The 19,305-nt window shown below is 39.6% G+C and overlaps 1 protein-coding gene across 1 annotated transcript in view; it reads right to left on the reverse strand.

The window, feature by feature from the left end:
- Positions 1-287: 287 nt before the first annotated feature.
- pcdh15b (protocadherin-related 15b) overlaps positions 288-19,305 on the reverse strand; it is a 226,517-nt gene continuing 207,499 nt past the window's right edge. The window contains exons 28-34 of the mRNA XM_017482601.3: positions 13,485-13,700; positions 10,014-10,102; positions 7,908-8,084; positions 6,870-7,088; positions 4,974-4,982; positions 4,634-4,744; positions 288-3,199 (exon numbers count right to left, since the gene is read on the reverse strand). Of these exons, the coding sequence (XP_017338090.1) occupies positions 1,825-3,199; positions 4,634-4,744; positions 4,974-4,982; positions 6,870-7,088; positions 7,908-8,084; positions 10,014-10,102; positions 13,485-13,700 (2,196 nt within the window). The 3' untranslated portion in view covers positions 288-1,824. The remainder of the gene's footprint in view (positions 3,200-4,633; positions 4,745-4,973; positions 4,983-6,869; positions 7,089-7,907; positions 8,085-10,013; positions 10,103-13,484; positions 13,701-19,305) is intronic.

Here is a 19,305-nt window from a genome sequence, read left to right on the forward strand (position 1 = left end):
GCGTTCCAAAGGAAAGTACATGGACATGCATGGGGAAAAAGAGACGGAAACCAACATTTCTTTTAGTCTGCAAAACCTCTTCGCAAATGCAAGGCAAATTAAAATTTTGTTTGTGAAGCTGATCAGCAGGAACAAATTAGCACTGTTGTTCTCTGAGGAGTAATGATGAATTCAAATTAAGATTTATGACTAAACAAGAATCCATGACTTTCAGAGGAAGTCACATCTAAAATGTTCATATCTGGAGTGCTTTTTTTGTTGTTGTCTGGGCCACATATCTCTGTATACTCATTTGAGTAAACTATCTTCATTAGGTCACATTGGACAAAGTTCCACCTTAAACTGGCCAAAATTTGATTACACGGACCATATAATGCTCCAACAATATTGGTCTATAGTTTCACACAAAATACTGTAGCAGCACTTCACAAAGAAAAGCCTTCAGATTTCCATTATGTGGTGCAATTCACACTGAAACAGATGACTAAGCACATCACCATGTTTTGCACACAGTAGTCATTGCTAGTTTGGTTTGATTGTCTTCATACTGGTCTGTGCAGTTCCTCCATACTTTGAAATGAAATAAAAATGAGATCTCGGCTCGAGAGAATATAAATTCTCAATAGTGTAGCACGATATAATACATGGAGGGCAAATGATAGGTTGTGGGTGGCTAGAATTTACACTCAGAATAAAAGCACAACATCATATCACAATTAAAACAACAACAACATCATCATCATCATCAGAATGCCATGTTACTTTTCCAGTTAACTTTTCAGTCATGATAGTGCTCCAGCATAACCTCAAAAAAGACACTCAATAGTGATGGATGAGGGTCACATATTCACAAAAGCTGACAATAATCAGCTATGATGAGGGATCGATCCATTAACAGAGTGCTAATTAAAGCAGGGATTAAAAAGACGCTGGCTGAATCGAATGTGCTGTGTTGCTCTTTGAAAGATGAGACAGAGACCACCGGGCTAGACTTGCACACACGATGGATCGTGTCTGTAATTAAAGCCACCCCTGTTCAGAATTGACAAACTGACTGCAACTTGTAGCAGATTTTTGGCACAGAGACGAGTTTGAATGAGATTTCAGTGTCAGTCGTTATATATTTTTCAATCTGTATGCAACCGTGAGTGAAATTTCTGAAATATACCTTTGCTGATCGTATACATAATTCTAAATAAAATAGTGGGATATTAAAGACCTTTTGCCTGTGTGTGAGCCATATGACTTTATTTCAAAGCCCTCTGAATAATACTTGAGGTTGTAAAGGAATTCAAGCTGTGCTAATGCAGAAAGACACGTAGAGAGATGTGAGATAGAAAGGAAAATGTAAATGCTCTTTGGCAGCCAGATGCTTGCATTGTTTTCTGCCACAATTTCCTTATGTCTGCTAAATTAATACATGTAAATATAAATAAATGAAAAGGATCTGAGGCAACTGCATTGTACTCAGTGCAACGTTTTATACAGAATATTTATTTAGTGCAGCAAGACTAAAGTATATAATTTTTTTGAGGGGTATGAGACGAGGAAAATTGCAATAGATAATAAAATACTTCTCTTATAAAACAACTCTCTCATTGGCATTTAAATAATCCAAGTCTGAAGATGATTAAATCTAAATCAAGAAATACAAATACTGTTTACATTTTGTTTTACAAAAAAACACTCAAGCAATAGTTTGTGATATGAGAGAAATGTGACAACACAAAGATAAAAAACAAAACAAAACAGTGATCTCAAACAAAACTCAGAGAGAGATGCAGAAAATAGAGAAATCAGGAATAGAGAATCATATGGAAAGAGTCACAGTATAGTGGATTGAGATGGGAAACATTTTTCCATCTCTTCCACCTCAGAATTCATGGTTGGGTTGTTGTGCTTCTCTGTCTCCTGCATGCAATCCACCTCTGGCTCGCCTACCTCAGACTTCTCAGAAACATGCGGCTTCTGTGCCTTCTTTAGAGGCTGCTGCTTTTTGTCTATTTGACTGTACATGTTGGCAACAGATTTCTCTAACTCAGCTATGTTCCTAATGTTCTTAAGGATCCCTTTGAGTTCTTTTTTGGAAGATTCAGGTTCTACTGGGAGGGGAGGTGGAGCAGGACGGGAGGATACGGGCCGAAGAGATGACACAGAGGGTAGGGGTGGAAGAACAAAGGCGGAGGCAGGCTTAGTACACGAGCCAGCAGGGGAAGAGGGAGGTGGTAGAGGAGGAGGAGGTGGAGGTGGTAGAGGTGGAGGGCAAGTGTGAGGTGGTGGAGGAAGTGATGAAGGCAGAGGAGGAGAATGAAGAGGAGGGGGGCTCGAAGTGGGAGAAGGAGTCGGAGAGGAGCGATATGGTGGTGCTATTGGTGGTGGAGGTGCAGGTATATCTGGAGGGTCTGGAATTATCTCTAAATTAACCTCATAGGTCTCTTCGCCAACATAGGCAGACAAGCTGACATATTTCTTGAGGCCTGGTGGAGTCGGCTTGCGGCTTGGGGGTGGTGTGCCATCAGTCTGGGTGACTATGATGGTTGGAGGGGAACTGTTCTTCTCTATGTCTACCACTACGGACCTCGGTGGCTCGGAAGAGGACAGCAGGTATTCAGAGGACAGTGAGCCCTGAGAATCTCCCCTCTGCCTTTGCCTAATTTCTTGCTGGGCCTGCTCTTCAAACTGCCAGACCTGCTCCTTAACTGTCAGTTTAGGCTCAGGACCCTTGTCTGACTCCTTGATCCCTTGATCTTCGCTATCCTTAAGCTCCGACTTGAGCAGATGTAGCTTCCATTGCCTGGGGTCCATCACCACTTGCCGTCTACAAGAGCGCTCACTGGCCTCACCCTTGAGCAGCCTGGAGGGCAGTGTCCTCGAATGGCCTGATATCCCAGAGGGGAAGGGGAACTCGGAGCTCTTCAGACACTTGAAGCCAGGTGATTGCAGCCCCAGTAGATACCTCAGATGCTGGTTTTTTCCCATATGCTCTGGGTTGCTGATGTTACCGTTGTCATGGTAGAGTGGATTGGTAGTAGTCAGGGGGTTCTCATCTGACAGGAAGGTGATGTTGCTCTCAGAGCGAGGGAGATTGTTGAGCAGGACACCATTGGCTGAGGATTGCTTATGTGCTGCAATGGCACGTGATGCAAATGAACTGATGAGCTGTTGGCGGTCTGCCTCCTCCAAAACACACCTTTTAGCCCTATTCTCACCATGATGGCACAGGGGGACAGAGACATATGCTTGATGAGAGGAACAGGAGAATGAAGAATGATGATTCAGAAGGAGCCAACTACGCAGCTAAGGCACGGTCACATTTACCCCAGTTACTGCATGTGCATAAAGTATTTCTGGATGCACTCTATAATTATCTAGGAGACATCTAAATACAGAGAACATGTACTAGGAATGCAACAATAAGTCATAACAGAGCAGAATTATATTAATACAGACTGGTCAATGAATTACCAATGTGTCAAAGGCAGGTCGTATACTGTGAGGAAATTATTAACTAGTCTACAGAATAAGCCACAAGGACACGTATCTACCAATCATAGGCAGCACTGAGTAGCACCTACAGAATCTGGACATCTGCTATTAAAAGCAATGAAGTTTACTTACTTTGGCCTGATTTTCAAGATAAGGAAAAAATGACAGAAAGAAGAGAAAGAACACTGAAGGATGAGGTCAAAAGTATGTAACAACAAAAGGACAATGGTGATGGCAATGATATTTCATTTGTGGTAGTGCAGGCTACATTTTCTAGAATAATAGCAAAAACAACTACTATAACAGTCACGATGTCTTCCAAGAAAACAATGATGTTGGAAAAAAAACAAATCCTGCAGGATTAACTGCAGTAGTGGCAGCTTATTTGTCAGAAACTTGTTGGATTTTCTTTATACCGTTGCCTTTTCCTGGCATCTAATGGGTCTGGACAGAATAGACATTTATTGTCTTTTGAGCAATATGCTACCAATTGAATCAAACAAGCACACTTCAGATACAGGTGGGCACAGAATTAAAGTTCTAACTGCCAACTACAAGGGTAATGTAAAAACTACTTGGCACAGGTGACACACACAAAGAAAATCCCTCAAGCCTTTAATGCCATTCCATTAATTGCCCTATTTATAGCACATACCACCATGGCAAATTTATCAGCAAATTTATTTAACCATTTGCATTTCAATGTCTTTCAATTGATATTTCTTTGGAAACTGTGTGTGCCATTAAACACTGCTGTTTAATTTTAATGGGAATTATTTTATTTTTTTTAAAGATTATTTTCTTTGAATATGAAAGTCCATTATGTTAATTGAGACCCATTCTGTAGTCACTTGTCTGTGTGGAATTCTGATAGAATTCATAGAGCAATATTTTAGATTACTCAAGAGTGTGTTTGACAGTAGAGTCCCATTAAATATTCAGAACATTTCAATTGCTAAATAGAAAGTTTTATGGAAAAGTACAAGAATTAAGAATTAATAAAGTGCTTTTACCAACATGATAAAAAAAAGCCCTTCCCCTGCTGATTAACAACGTTCTGTGTATAATTATGGACCAGGTGTTAAATGGCTCTAAAAATAAAGTATAGCCAATTCTCCAGATAAAATTTCATATAATAAAAACTTACATGGTGTTGTCGCCTAGTTCCTCATACAGATTGCTAGCAGCAATGCCTCCAGGTTTGCCAGCTGGGAGAGCCATTTGGATCCTGGCAGTTTTGGCACATTCAGCCTGTCGTCTTTAGTTGATGAATTCAACAAGTTACACAAATTTATAGCATTAGCTTAATCTTGAAAATGGGGAAATGTGGTATACATGCACTCCAGAAATAAATAATGCATGCTGCTTTCATGAGCGCATTTCTTATTTATCATCTCAGTGAGCAATATTTAGCAGCTGGTTTATGAGAAAACAGTCAATTTGAAGCCATCATGCATTCATGTGTTCATGCACATTTGGGTACTTACTCTTTAAATCTGCAGATAATGCATTGTGGGAAGGAAGAAAAAAAAAAGAAAAAAACAGTACAGGCATTAAAATGAAGTAAGGCACTTGGCAAAGGATTATCATGCAACAACCCATTATTGCAGTAAATTTTAGTGACACAGCTGCAGGAGTTGTCCAGTGATTTCCTCTCTGTAGTTATGATGTTTTATACGGCTCCCTCGTAAAAGAGATGGCTGTTAGAGTAGAACGCTTATCTCTTGTTTTCCAACCACTCTCCCCTCCTCTCTCTGATCACTGCCTCCATCATTCACTTGCTCTGTCCAGAGCAAAATATCTGTCTTACAGCAACAAACAGGTTCTCTGTTTTGTCTCTAGTAGCAGTAATGAATCTACTTTCACAATAAATACACGGAATATCTAACTTGCTCTCCAAGATGTTTCCATGGTGAATTAGAGAAAGAGGTCCATATGAGCTTTGTGTTGAATCTTGGCAACCAGCTACTTGAAGTTTCTCAGGAATAAAAATGCTCCGGAATAAAATAAAATACCTCTGGGAAGGTATTATTATACAGTCTGCTCCAGAATTACTGACTAAAGAATTTGAAAAAAAAAATCTTTCCGGTAAATTAGCTTAATTTCACACTCAAACTAACCTTTAATTAAAGTCAGCATGTGTCAATTATTGTCACTATTGCATTTAGTAATTGGAAAAAACCTCATCTTGCCAACATAACAGCACTGAATCTTCTCCTATAATGCTTGATAAGACTCGAGGAGAAGACAGACCACTCCTCAATACATAATCTCTCAGGGTATTAGGTCCTCTTTTGTAGACTCCTCTTTGGTTCACCCAGACTAGGATAGCCATGTCCAACGTTTGAGTCTGTTCTCACTGAACCATTTTCTGTGGATTTGGATGTACGATTTGGATCACTGCCCTGTTTGATGATACAACCATGACCCAGTTGCAGCTTCTTGGTAGAGGCAGCCAGATTTTCAATCTCTTGGTACTACATGGAGCCCATGATGCTTTGTATTAAGGTTCCCAGGGCCTTTGGAGGAAAAACACACAGATCCTCCACACAGCAGTACTTAACAGTGGATATTAGATGCTTTTCTAATCTCTATCCTGCTTTTATGCCAAAACTCACTTTGAGTCCCCCCCCTCAAAAAAAAAAAAAAAACAGGCAAAACTCTAGCAGTGTCCAGAAAACTCCAGGTGCTTACATTTGGGGTTAGATGAAAGAAAATGTTTATTCTGCCATGCAATCAAAATTGTTTTACATGGACATTTGTTGACCCCAAAACACTGCCAACCATTGTCCTTACATTGTATAAGGGTAGTATACACTTGTGTCCTCTTCAAGGCAAGTTCATGACAGCTCCGGTTGTTTTAAACTTATAAAACTCATAATTGTGCCCACATGACCATCTAAATCATTGCTTTAAGATGTTCTTGATTGACTAAAACAGGTGTGTTAGATTTTGGTTGGAGATGAAACCTGCAGGAAAGTAGATTTCAAGAAAGAGGGTTGGTGACCATTGGTGTACACGTTACATTAATCTTCCCCATGTTGATGAATGACTAAGGAAACCTGGCCTCTGTGTCACCTCATCTATACCCCAGTGTAACAGGAAGTGATTTTGACCTGAGTGATGTCTGAAGATGACTGGTCTATGTAAAGCTAAAACAAAGGTGTGATTTTCCAATACCCATTTGTGTATTACCTGTTTATATTAATATACTGGAGATAAACAAACTAAACAAACAAAAAAAACATTTCACAATCGTATTATTACAAAATAAAAATATATGGCCTGGGTCAGTAGGATAGCAACTGCAAAGTAGTGAACAGAACATGAACATCAGTTAATCTTAACGCTGTTGTAACACAGGTCTCTTTAAGCGTACTCACTGTCGGTATGTGATGATGACAGTGAGGATGGCGGGGATGCAGAAAACAACGATAATGATAGCAAGGGCCAGCAGTGCTCCTTCTGTGTAGCCCAACGACTGCACCGCTTTCTTCACACTCTGCACGACGTCAGGTGTGCGAATCTCCAGGATGCGGCCACCCCGGCCCAGGTATGGCTGGAACGCCTTATTAATGTCCAGTAATTTTCCATCCAGAAACCTGAAAGAATAAGGAGAATGAATTCCTAACAGCTGTACAGCATCTGGAATAAGTTGGACATTTATTCTTGCCCATCAACAAATTAAATGAACAGTGATACTTTTGTTCAGATTCATGCGCTGTATCATAGGAAGAATAATGTCTGTCATACAGCTTAAGAAACGTAAGCCTTGTCAGATTTTGAGTCCATAACTTACTTGGAGACCTCTAGGAATCCAGAATATGCCATACCAAGACTTATTCTCAAAATAAGTAAAGAGACATGCACGCCTGAATACATGCTCCTTGACATAACAGCTGTTATACTGCACTCCATTCAGCAAAGAGCAAACTGTTGGTGTCACAGTGTACATGCAAATTGTGAGTATAAGCAAGTAGCAACAGAATGAAAGCAATCATAAAACCCCATAATGTGCTTGTGCCAGCATAAGACATTTGGTTAAGATTTCTAACCTATTTAACTGCTAAGGTTTGAAATGAACCCAATCAAAAGACCTGTAGCTGTATGGATGTGTGTGGTTTCAGCTAGGTGAGGATGTGAAGCAAAGTGGGAGGCAAAAGTCTTCAGGGAAGAGCTGTCACTGCTTGTCATAATGTTGAATGATATAACTGGGGCTGGCGTCATGAGAGGGTACAACAGTGAGCGGGACAATGATGTCTCTTCCGGAAAGTAATGACACCTTACAGATACTCAAAGCATGGGTCAAGAAGAAGGCTGGGTCAATTATGTGAAGGAAAACATGCATGGATTGAAGAAATGAGGAACAAAGTCAAGTGAAAGTGAGAGTGAAGGACAGAGACAGACACCAAAGGGCTCACTTGAACAACTCCTGTCTGGAGAGAGCCCTGTTGGTCAGCGGATCGATTGCATACACCATGAGGTCAGAGCTAGAGTATTCTTCCTGATCATAGGTTTCTCCATACCGCCGTGGCCCAATGGATTCCACCACTACTTTGGCACCTGGGACCTGGTCCTGCACAAAATGCTCCAGGATACTGCAAAGAAAGATGTAGAGAAAGAGGTGATACAGACAGCGAGATACACGAAGATATGTTAATAGTTCAAATAATTCTTTTAAATTCAGCATAGTATAAAAAGCCAGGCAGCGTTATGGAATGAAAAATATGCTACTACAATTTAAAATGTACAAATCTGAAGTTTTATGCCTTTATTTTTATTTGAATTTGTATACAAAGTTTCGTAGTTGAATTACATCAAATTGTATTTCATGGCTTGAATGTGTGCAAGGTTTCAAATTTGATTTCATTAATAATCAGGTGTAGAAACATTTTTATTCAGTTTTTTGGTGGCACAATCCATATTCATTGTAAAAACACTACTTACGTAGACTTTGGAATAGCAAAACATAGATTTGATCACCACCGTTTCAGCAAATGAGCCAATGACGGGTCAATTAAATCTGACTCTGAATCTGAAGAACTGGGAAATGGGAACCAAAAACTCAATTTGAATTTTCTACACCTGATTATTATAAAATGAAATTTGAAACCTTGCACAGAAATTCAAGCTATGGAATACATTGGAGTACATAAAATATGTGCGGAATACAGACATCAGTTTGATGTCATTCAACTATAAAACACCACAAATGAATATGAACAGATTTCTACATTTAAAATTCTGATTGTAGCAGATTTTTCATTCCATACAAATTCAGCTCCCTTTCATTTCCAGATATCAAACCAAACAAATGTATGTTTTAGTGCTGAATTGAAAACAAATATGAAGATGTCTACAGCTTCCTCTCCCAGAAGTTTCCAACACCAACCTATAGATCTTTAGCAGGAGGTTTCAAGAATCTGTTCTGAGGTCAACACACACATACCAGTGAACATGCGGTAATGATTAGTGTCTACATTAGAAACAAACAAGTAAATAATGATAATTAACTTAATCATTGGGCTTGGCAATTGGGAACAGTGAGGAATACAGCGCAACAATTACCCCACCTAAATATACATCATGTTTGGTTAGGACCTCATGGGTTTGACAAGAGGGAGAGAAAAATACACTTGAGATTGATTGTATCAGACTCTATCACTTTAAATTCAATGTTATAATTCTAGCAATGGCCAGCATTTCAGTCATATGATTTCTAAACTTGTCTCATATTCTTTTGTCACACTGTATATTATATGTGGATGTTTCCCCACTATGGCAGAAGTGGGATACATGTGTATAGAGGTGTATGTGAGTGTGTGGCATGAAATGCCGGCTGGATTGGAAGATTTCCCATTGGGAGCCCAATACTGAGGAACGGCACCTGGGACTGAGAGGTCAAGGCAATCCAAGACAACGGAGTGAGTATATCACATTTGCGAATGTGTGTGTGTGTGTAGTACATTGTAGTTTCTCACTGCCAGCTTCCTTTGAGATATCTTTCCAGAATGTCTTGCTGTCCTCCAAACACAATGTCTGGCAACTAAAGTTGTAAGGCTGCATCCTGTGTGCTTTAGTGTGCTTTGAGCCATCAAAACACACAAATCACGTCTGGATGGCCAAAAACATAGCATTCATGTGTGAGCAAACGAAAACATGAATCAAGGAAGAGAGAATGGTAAATGCTTTGCCTGTATCCATTAGGAGAACAGAGAGAGTCTGCATTGGCATTCTCTCCTTTACAGGGATCTGGGCCACAGCAGGAGGCCTGGTTCAGAGATATGTGTGGCTGGAAGAATCAAACGGCTCAATGGTCCATTCTACATATAAAAACAACTATGCCACACCCATACCAGCTGTGCCTGAGAGGCTCAGCTCAGAAACATGCTGACCCTTTCATTCTTCATTACCATATTACATAATCTGACTTTGGATGATGCCTCTTACAACTTCATTCGAGAGAGAATAATAACTTTAGCCATTTATCTTTGTCTGGGTGATGGGGAAGGAGGGGATGTGTTTACCCAATCAGCTGCTCCTTGTTCTGCTCCACCACAGTTGGGGGCACATTGGACACTACTACCTGCATATCCAGCTGATTGACCACGGACACCTGGGGAATGTAGCAATTGAAGAGTTATAATGTCAATAAAATTTCACAAGCCAACAATGTCAGTGAAAAATAACACAAACGTGAACAGTGTGTGGAATATTTATTGATATACTTAACACGTAATACCAAATAAATATTTCTTGAATGTTTTAATAAAATTAGGCTGTATATGTGAAAGATTATAAAATATGAATACATGTCTTTTTTCCTAGTTTTGTCTGGTTCACAGCCCAATGTAAACTCTCCTCTTCCTTTAGCATGTGTGTTGTTTAATGGCCACAAAGTCATAAAGGGGTGTCTGTCCTGACTCCCTTTTGCTCCAAGAAGCAGCAGTTAATGGACCCAGATTGCGGATGCATTACTGTTTAATTGCTCATCCACAAGATCGTCCAACTGGCATCCACTGGATTCCTTCTGGTGCTTTGTTAAGAAGCAAAAATTCATTTAAAGCTACCAGGCAAGGAACTGGCACCAGAGCTAAGCTAGGAAATAGATAGATTAATGGAGTTTAAATGGTATCGGACTCCATAGAGTTTAAATGGCATCGGACAAGCTCACAAACAATGGTATTCATTTGTCAGCACTGGTCAGTCTTGGGTGTATTGCTTGGGTTCAGGAATAAAGTAACTCCCTGCCTCATCTAATATAAGATGCGGCAGGAATAAAGTAACTCCCTGCCTCATCTAATATAAGATGCTGGCTTTGTAAAGAAAATGGGACAAATGTCCAGCTTTCCAGAAAACAAAAAGACAAGTGTCAGTGAAAACACCAAAGCACCACTACTGCATGTTTGCTCATCTCAACAACACTGCTGCAGCAATCAATAATGAGAGAAATGATCCTGACCTGATGTTAACAATGCCAATGTCAGTAAAAACAACTTTCATACTATATGTGACCGAAATATAGTCTAGGCTTAGGGTCTGTTTTGAGCTTTTTACAACATTCACTCACCAGTCACTTTAACCTGTACACCTGCTCATTTTTATGCAGTTATCCAATCAGCCAATCATGTGGCAGCAGCACAATGCATAAAATCATGCAGATGCAAGACAAGAGCTGCAGTTACGTTCACATCAAACATCAGAATGTGAAAAAAGTTTGATCAGAAACTACTGATCTCCTGGGATTTTCACACACAGCAGTCTCTAGAGTTTACACAGAATGGTGCAAAAAACAAAAACAAAATCATCCTGCGAGCAGAGAGTCTGCAGGCTGAAACACCTTGTTGATGAGAGAGATTAGAGGAGAATGATGAGAGCTGAGAGGAAGTCTATAGTAATTCAAATAAGCATTCTTTACAAGCAAGGTGAGCAGAAAAGCATCACAGAACACACAACACATCACGCCTGGAGGTGGAAGACCACACCAGGTTACACTATTGTCAGCCAAGAACAAGAATCTGAGGCACAGACTCACCCAAACTTTGAAGACTGGAAAAAGACCAGGTGTTTTTTTTTAACTAATCTTCGATGTTTTGTGTGTTCTGAGATGCTTTTCTGCTTAACACAGTTGTAAAGAGTGATTGTATGTGTTACTATATCCTTCCTGGCAGCTCAAACCACACAGTAAAATCCCTAGTGTTGAATTAACACCCAGAGTGTTTATTTGAGTCCAATGGACTTATATAAACACTGTATGGTTTGAATTCAACACTGTGGGTGTTAAATCAACATTGGTGATTTTGCTGTGCAGTATGGCCATTTTCATCTGATCTCTTTTATCAACAAGGCATTACAACTCACAGAACTGTCGCTCGTTCAATGTTTTTTGTTTTTCGCACCATTCTATGTAAAGTCTAGAGACTGTTTCCTGTGAAATTCCCAGCTCAGCAGTTTCTGAAATACTCAAACCAGCCCATCTGGTACCAAAATCCATGCCACAATCAAAGGCACAGGGATCACACTTTTTCTTCATTTTAATATTTAATGTGAACATTACCTGTAGTGCTTGACCTGTATCTGTATAATTTTTTGCACTGCGCTGCTGCCACATGATTGACTTATTAGATAACTGCATGAATTAGCAGGTGTACAGGTGTTCCTAAAAATAGGTGTTCCTGTGTGCAAATATATATACATTCGTCACTCGTGCTAGTGTGGGATTTTGCCAGTTTCTTCTAGTTCAACAAAGAGACACACTATCGCTACTTGTAATAGGTATAGTAATAGTAATTGTGGAGAATCCTTAGCCTGATGAGAATGTGTAAGAGAGTGACTGAGGGTGAGGCTGTGTCTGAAATCGCATATTGTGACAGTACCTACTACTTTCGAATCAGTACATACAGCTCGGCCGCTGATACAATATGCACTGATTAGTATATGTGTGTAGTATGAATACAATCTGTACATACAACATCTGCCATGTTGGCATTGTCATGTGACCTACAACTTTGAAAGAGCCGACACGCAGCCTTCCGCCATTTTTGATTCTGACAGTTCTTCCACACCAGTCCCGTTGCCTTATGGGGTAGTAAGTCTCAGTGGAAGCAGTTGGCCATCCAACCCTGAAATGTTTCATGTAAGCTTCCTGCCAAGCATTGCGTGAAGACAGCTCCCACCAGCCACATCTTGGCTGCGTTTTCACATGCTACTGACATGAGAAAGAGCAACCGTGACCTTGATTTGAATGTTTTGCCAGCTACAGCATTCAAATATTAGTTATAAGAAGGTGGATTAACAATTTTTTTGTTGTTGTTGTTTACATTTTTTTTTTTTTTAAACAATTAATGGAATTAGTAGTAACTAATCTCTCTTCTGGTGATTTCATTCTATAAATGGGATGTTCTATAAATGAGAATCATTTTAAACAGTGCTCATAGCAGTAAAGAAGGACTGGGCCATCTGTAATAGTGCGCCTAAAACATGACATGGGGTAGTAAACCATTAGCATATTGTGTTTATTTTGTTTCCTTCATGCTGGTGTAAAATGAGTATCATTCTGTACAAACATTTTGCTATGCAAGCACGGGTTGCACAATCCAAACGTCTTTGTAGATTGTGATTTTAAAGTTCTCTGATGCAGCCCATGTGGATTGAAACACTAATTAAACAGAAATAACACTTCAGAAATTGGCATAAATCCTAGACTAAAAATATTCTGGTGGACAAAAACTACTAGGCTTAATCTTGGCAGAAAACCTGGCTCAATATTTATTCGACCTCATTTAATGATTTACAGATAATGAAGAAACCACAGGGAATTGAAAATAATTATAAACTGCTGGAAAATCTGTATAGTAGACTCAAGCCTTAACTGCACTCTCTTTCTTCATCCAAGTCTCTTTCTGCATTTCTCTGTCCTATCCATCACATTGCCTGTCTTTGTATCTCTCTTTTCCCCTCTCTATCTCTCTCTTTAACAGGCTCACTGGCATACTCACCACCACTTGTGCACTGCTGCTCAGGCCCTCTCCATAGTTGTCAGTGGCGATGACTTCGAATCTGAAGTAGGAGCGGCGCATGTTGTGGTACATTATGGCAGTCTTAATGATGCCCGTGTATGGCTCGATCACAAAGCTGTCCTTCCCCTCTGCTGTTGGAGGGATGATAAGCTGGTACTTCATGGCACTATAATTCCCTGTGTCTTTATCCAGAGCCTGCAAAACACACAGGCTGGGTAATGGCATGTGAGGTAAAGAGCAGGACTATCACTGCAGCACTACTACAGTTCCCATTCAAAGATTTGTAGGATGAAAGCTTCAGGATGACAGATCTGTCACGATTACTCTGCCCTCTGCTGCACTGAACATTCTCAGGGTTTTTTCTGCAGTGACACTGATTTAGAGCCATTTTTATGTGTGCACCTGTGAGTGTGGGTTTGTCTAGCAGCACCAACAGGATAGATGACTCTGTCTGATGTTAATCCAAATTCAACTATGTTCAAGAGATCTGCTTCACTAAATATAGTCAACCTACCCCTGAGTCCCAGTTGCTATACTTATAATATGCACTAAAAGTATGTACTTTTTCTGTGAAGAAAAAGTCTGAGCAGGGTATAATTATATTTAAGGTCAACAGTGTGTGAAGTTCACATGCTGATGTATTACATGGGCTCTATGTCTGGCATGTTTTCATTAACACTATGAGGAAAAATGTCTAATTAAATGGACACTTCTACGAAGCAAATTCTGCCAGTCTCTCACAGATCGAATGCATACAACTAGCACATAAACATGTAACTAATTTCCTATCTGAGAACACCACCACCACTCTAGTCAGCCATTTCCTATTGGCTAAATAATGGCCCCAATACAGCAGATTATGTCAATTAAGCACAGGACAAAAAGTTGTATTTCATGAAAGTAACCTGAAATTAATCTATTTATAATATAGAAACAGTTTGATGTTTTATTCATTTTATATCAGAGCAATGTTTTTTTTTTTTTCCTACCTCCATTTTCTCCCAATGTGGATGAAGGCTAGCACATACTTCCGGTGAGACAAGGGCAGCTTTTCAAGCTACTGCTCATGCTATGTTAATGGGCAACTGAACACACCCAGAAAAAAGTGTTATCTACCCTCTTCCACATACATGAATCTCACAGGCACCCATGATTGGCTAGTGTCATTCTGATTGATGTGATCTTGGTGCCATCCAATCCCTATTGGTGCAAAGCCAATTTTGCTTTCTTGGACTCCTAACCATAAATTATTTGTGGCCTCGTCGTGCTTTGAACTTGCAATCTTCTGATAACTAACTGAGTGATATTTTCTGTTGTGCTACTTCGGAGCCCAACAATTACAATTCTTATTTATTAAAGAAGTTATCATTATCCTTTTATATTTACATTTAAAGTTGTAGAACATCTGTGAAACAAATTAGTGCCTATTATAATAGCTATGAAGTGTCATTCCCTTTTTCTTTCTCTTGATGTAAATATGACAAAGGAGTGCAGCATGTCATGTTACCAATAAACCGCAAAGTGCAAAGTCCTCTGTCCTGAACAGTTTCACATTTCAGAAAAAAGATCTTTAGCTCTCACAGTAACATTAACGGCATTTGGCACACACCCTTATCCAGAGCAACTTACATTTATACAACTGAGCAACTGAGCGTTAAAGGATATGCTCTATCAGTGGCAGCTTGGTGGTGTAGAAATTTGAATTCACAACCTTCTGGTCAAACACCAAATGTCTTAAACACTGCGCTACAAACACCCCATGATGCTGGTGGTAACAAAGTGCTGAAACTAGAGACTCCTTCAAAAATAGATAAATGTCTCCTCACACCAAACTTTACTAAAAAAAACCAAACAATTACAATATATTTATGTCACTGTGCATTTGTTACTACGGAAATAATAACATATTAGAAAGAGTGCATTATTATAAAACTGTGATGTGAATTGCTGTTGGTACCATCAGAGTTATAAAAAAATAAATCAACACCTTCTGATTAATGAGATTAGAGAGCTCAACAAAGCCGTAGTACAAGTAACATTAATAAATCACCCAAATGCTACAAGGAGCTGATGATCCAGCATTGTTCTGGTGATGTCTTCGCAGTTAGTTACATGGTACATTGTTGACATGCATACATTTGTGTGCTATCTGGTTTTCCTCGTGTTTGTCCTATTTCTAATTAGGTATAGAACAGGAAAATGAAAGCCATCAGTCCTTGATTCACTTAATAGCAATGTATCGAATTGACACTAATTAGCAGAGTGGCTGAGCTGAACAATGCATCCACTGTCAGTCTGGGCCACCATGCAACTGTTTGCACAATGATAATACAAGCTTCCCTTTCAACTTCGTGTTTTCTTACACAGGTGACAGACCAAGCAGCTGTCTTTTCTCCACCTTCAAACTATTTAAAGAGGGATGAGAAAGTAGATTAGTCTAAGCTGCGCGCTGCTGAGCTGCTTTACAAATCTATTGCAATCTATTGCATGAGTCACGATGGCTTTCCTGCCGCTGTGTTTCTGAGAGTGTGAGCGAAAAGAAGATGCCGTCCTCTTGTTCAGACAACTTTTAACATTCCATCTGTGCACACAGTTACAAATGTACACATACACATGGATGGCCACATTCGCTTCAATTCCCATGCACAGCTGTGCATAGAAATATATGGGGTCACTTGATGGGATCAAGTGGGATCACAAATGAGATCATGAGAGAAACTTGCAATATTTTCTTTTGTTTCATTCATTTATTATACCTCCACCATGCTTTTAGGTTGTCTATCTGAGATCCTCATTAGTTCCATATCTCAAGAACAAATGGTTGAATGTTTGTAGGATTTATATAAAATTATCATTGCAACCAGCAGATGAACTGATTCTGACACTGATCCAAATAGCATCAAGGTCACATGTCTGAAATAGCTTTTCTTTCTTCCTGTTTCTCATACGGAGATGGTACTTTCATCCAATCATTTCCAATCAATTGCAGGGCACATCTTGCACAGTGATGTTTGTTGGTAAATGAGGCTTTTTAGCCTTACTCATGTTCGATACACATGAATCGAAGAGGGCTTTGTCTGAATGTGCGTTGTGATGACATCACATGATGTGTCTTGGCCCAAATCTGCAGAAAATATGCAGTAATTTAAAAAAAATTACAAGCTCTTCTGAATATTGTGGAATTTGTTTAAATTCTGCAATAGCAAAATTCTGGAGGGTCTGGTCTACGTGCCTTAGAGGTTGGCATGCCTCACAGCTCCAGAGTTATGGGTTCGATTTCACCCTGTGTGTGCAGTTTACATGTTCTCCCTGTACTTCAGGGGGTACTCCAGTTTCCTCCCCCAGTCCAAAGACATGTGCTGTAGGTTGATTGGTATCACTAAATTGTCCACAGTATGTGTGTGTGACTGTGCCCTGCAATGTATTGGCACCCCATCCAGGGTGTCCCCTGTCTTGTGCCCCAAGTCCCCTGAGATAGGCTCCAAGCTCCCCGTGACCCTGTGTAGGATAAGTGGTATAGAAAATGGATGGAGTGCAGGGAATACTCATTTATGTTACACATATGTGTGCTACTAACATAATAAATTGTTCAAATGTTACAGTAGTCCTTTATTATAACTCTGGAATAAAAATATATATTGGTCAAGGCTTGGCATCACAGAAAATCCATATTGTCAATTTGGGGTCAAAAAGTTTGAGAACCACTGCATTAAGCAAATAAAGAAGCAAATAAATAAATAAAAAATCATCTGATACTGTACTGAGATTTACTACGCAAGAAGTGCTTCACCTCACAGAAATGACTCCGAAGTTATTTTCAGCTTCGGTTGAGCTGTCAGACAGACTGGCTTTAAAATGCTTTTAAAAATAAATTACCCAGAACAAACGTAGGAGTAACACACACACACACACACACACACACACCCACACACACACACCCACATATACTCATACAAATCTGATCCCACTTCTTGTCATCTTCTGTCACCAATTAATTTGATTATGTACTAATTCACATTATTCCAGTTTGTTATCTGTCATGTGGGCTTGTCCAGTGGGGTTCCAGGAAAGGTGTATAGTGTATCTATCTATTTCACAGTCATTTTGGGTTAACTATATCGAAGGGCTTCTCACAGTACTGTGCTATTCCATTATTTATATTGTATACACTTCAACTCCCCATAGACTTGGACAGTATGCATACATTGTGAATGAGGGAAACCACTGGCTACTAGATAAGTGGCAGCTCTCACTCATTATGCTCATTATATACGATGACCTTGAGTGTGTGTTGGTCTTCCTCTTTCCGAAAACGCCAGAGCGACCTTAATTATTGCTCACACATGGCAAAAGACACTGCCTGCTGAGAGTGGGGCATAGAGAGCAGAAAAGGAAAGGAAGAAACTGTGAGAAAGTGAGAGAGGCTGTTAATGAAGACTGGAGGAGTATGCCTGGCTGATTTACGAGGATCTTCATGGCAGGCTTTTTGTCGCCTGCCCTGTTGACAATTATGGTGAGCTCTGTATCATGTTGCCTTGGAATTTCACAGCCAAACAATCTCACAGAATCCAGCCGACTACTGTCAACACCTGCTTTACACCCTGGACTAGCATTGCCGTAACAAACAGTGCATCCATTACCATCCAGAAATTCTGACAAACACCTGCACTGTCGACAAACAAACAAGAGTTATACCCACTCAGTGTCTGAGGCAATTTTCTGTCTAGACAGCTACATCTGCGGTGATGGGATTGTCATTCGCTTCTGCGGAGCAGACATTAAATATGAATGGTAATTACCTAAGACTTTATCGTGATGTACAATTTTATTATGATATTTAAAAGCGACTACATGTTTATCTGTACCTGAATTGCTGGGTATCATTTAAATTGAATAGAAGCTGAGCAGACACAATGTGGACTTTCGTGTAAATGATGCTGCCTCAAAACCTTCTGAACAGACAGTCGAGTAGAGTTTGTAGTGTCCACAATGGTAGTGTCCACAATGCCTAAAGTGTATTTTAATTATTGTGGTTTATCATATAACTTATTATTAGTGCTGCATCATAGTTAACAGAAAGCATAGTAGAATGCACAGTAAGCATTCATTAGGTCCACAGTGCACTTTCACACCTATTAATCTGTTCTATGTGTGAATCAGTGTGAAATTGACACTTTTTGGTGCACTTGGTATTTGGCTTGGGTTCACACCATACCATTAAACAGATTTTCCACTTTTGCAAAAAAAATAAATAAATAAAAAGAAAGAAAATTAATAGTTAAGGGTGAAATTATACTTGTACTCATTGGTCAGAAATATGGCAACATAAAAAACAAATGCCAGATGCATGTAGAATCACAAAAATCACCCAAGCACAAAGAACACACCACATTTCTGCAGTGCTATTACTGTACCTTGGTGCAGTTTGCACCTCACAGGTCAGTCTAGCAACTCACATCTACAAAAATCTGAATGCACTCAAAATGAACGGCAGGTTTGATTCACCTCATGCATTTGGGTCGATTCAGGGTCAAATCATTTTCTCACTGCAATTGATCCACACCTGAATTCGCTGTGATCGCACCTACCTAACCATGGTCCCGAAATAACACTCCTGCAATACACATATGTTGTAGTAACAGTTTGCTTTACCAATGTTGCTTACACAATGTTACCTGTTATACAAAAACAAACACACACCCATAAGGTTTCTAGAACTGCAACATAAAAAAATTCTTAGCACATCCGTTAGCACTGAGCTCAATGAATTGCAGAAGAAATGGTGCTTTATATAACGTTC

This window comes from Ictalurus punctatus, chromosome 13, assembly GCF_001660625.3.
Source record: "Ictalurus punctatus breed USDA103 chromosome 13, Coco_2.0, whole genome shotgun sequence".
In the NCBI taxonomy this organism is placed as follows: Eukaryota; Metazoa; Chordata; class Actinopteri; order Siluriformes; family Ictaluridae; genus Ictalurus; species Ictalurus punctatus.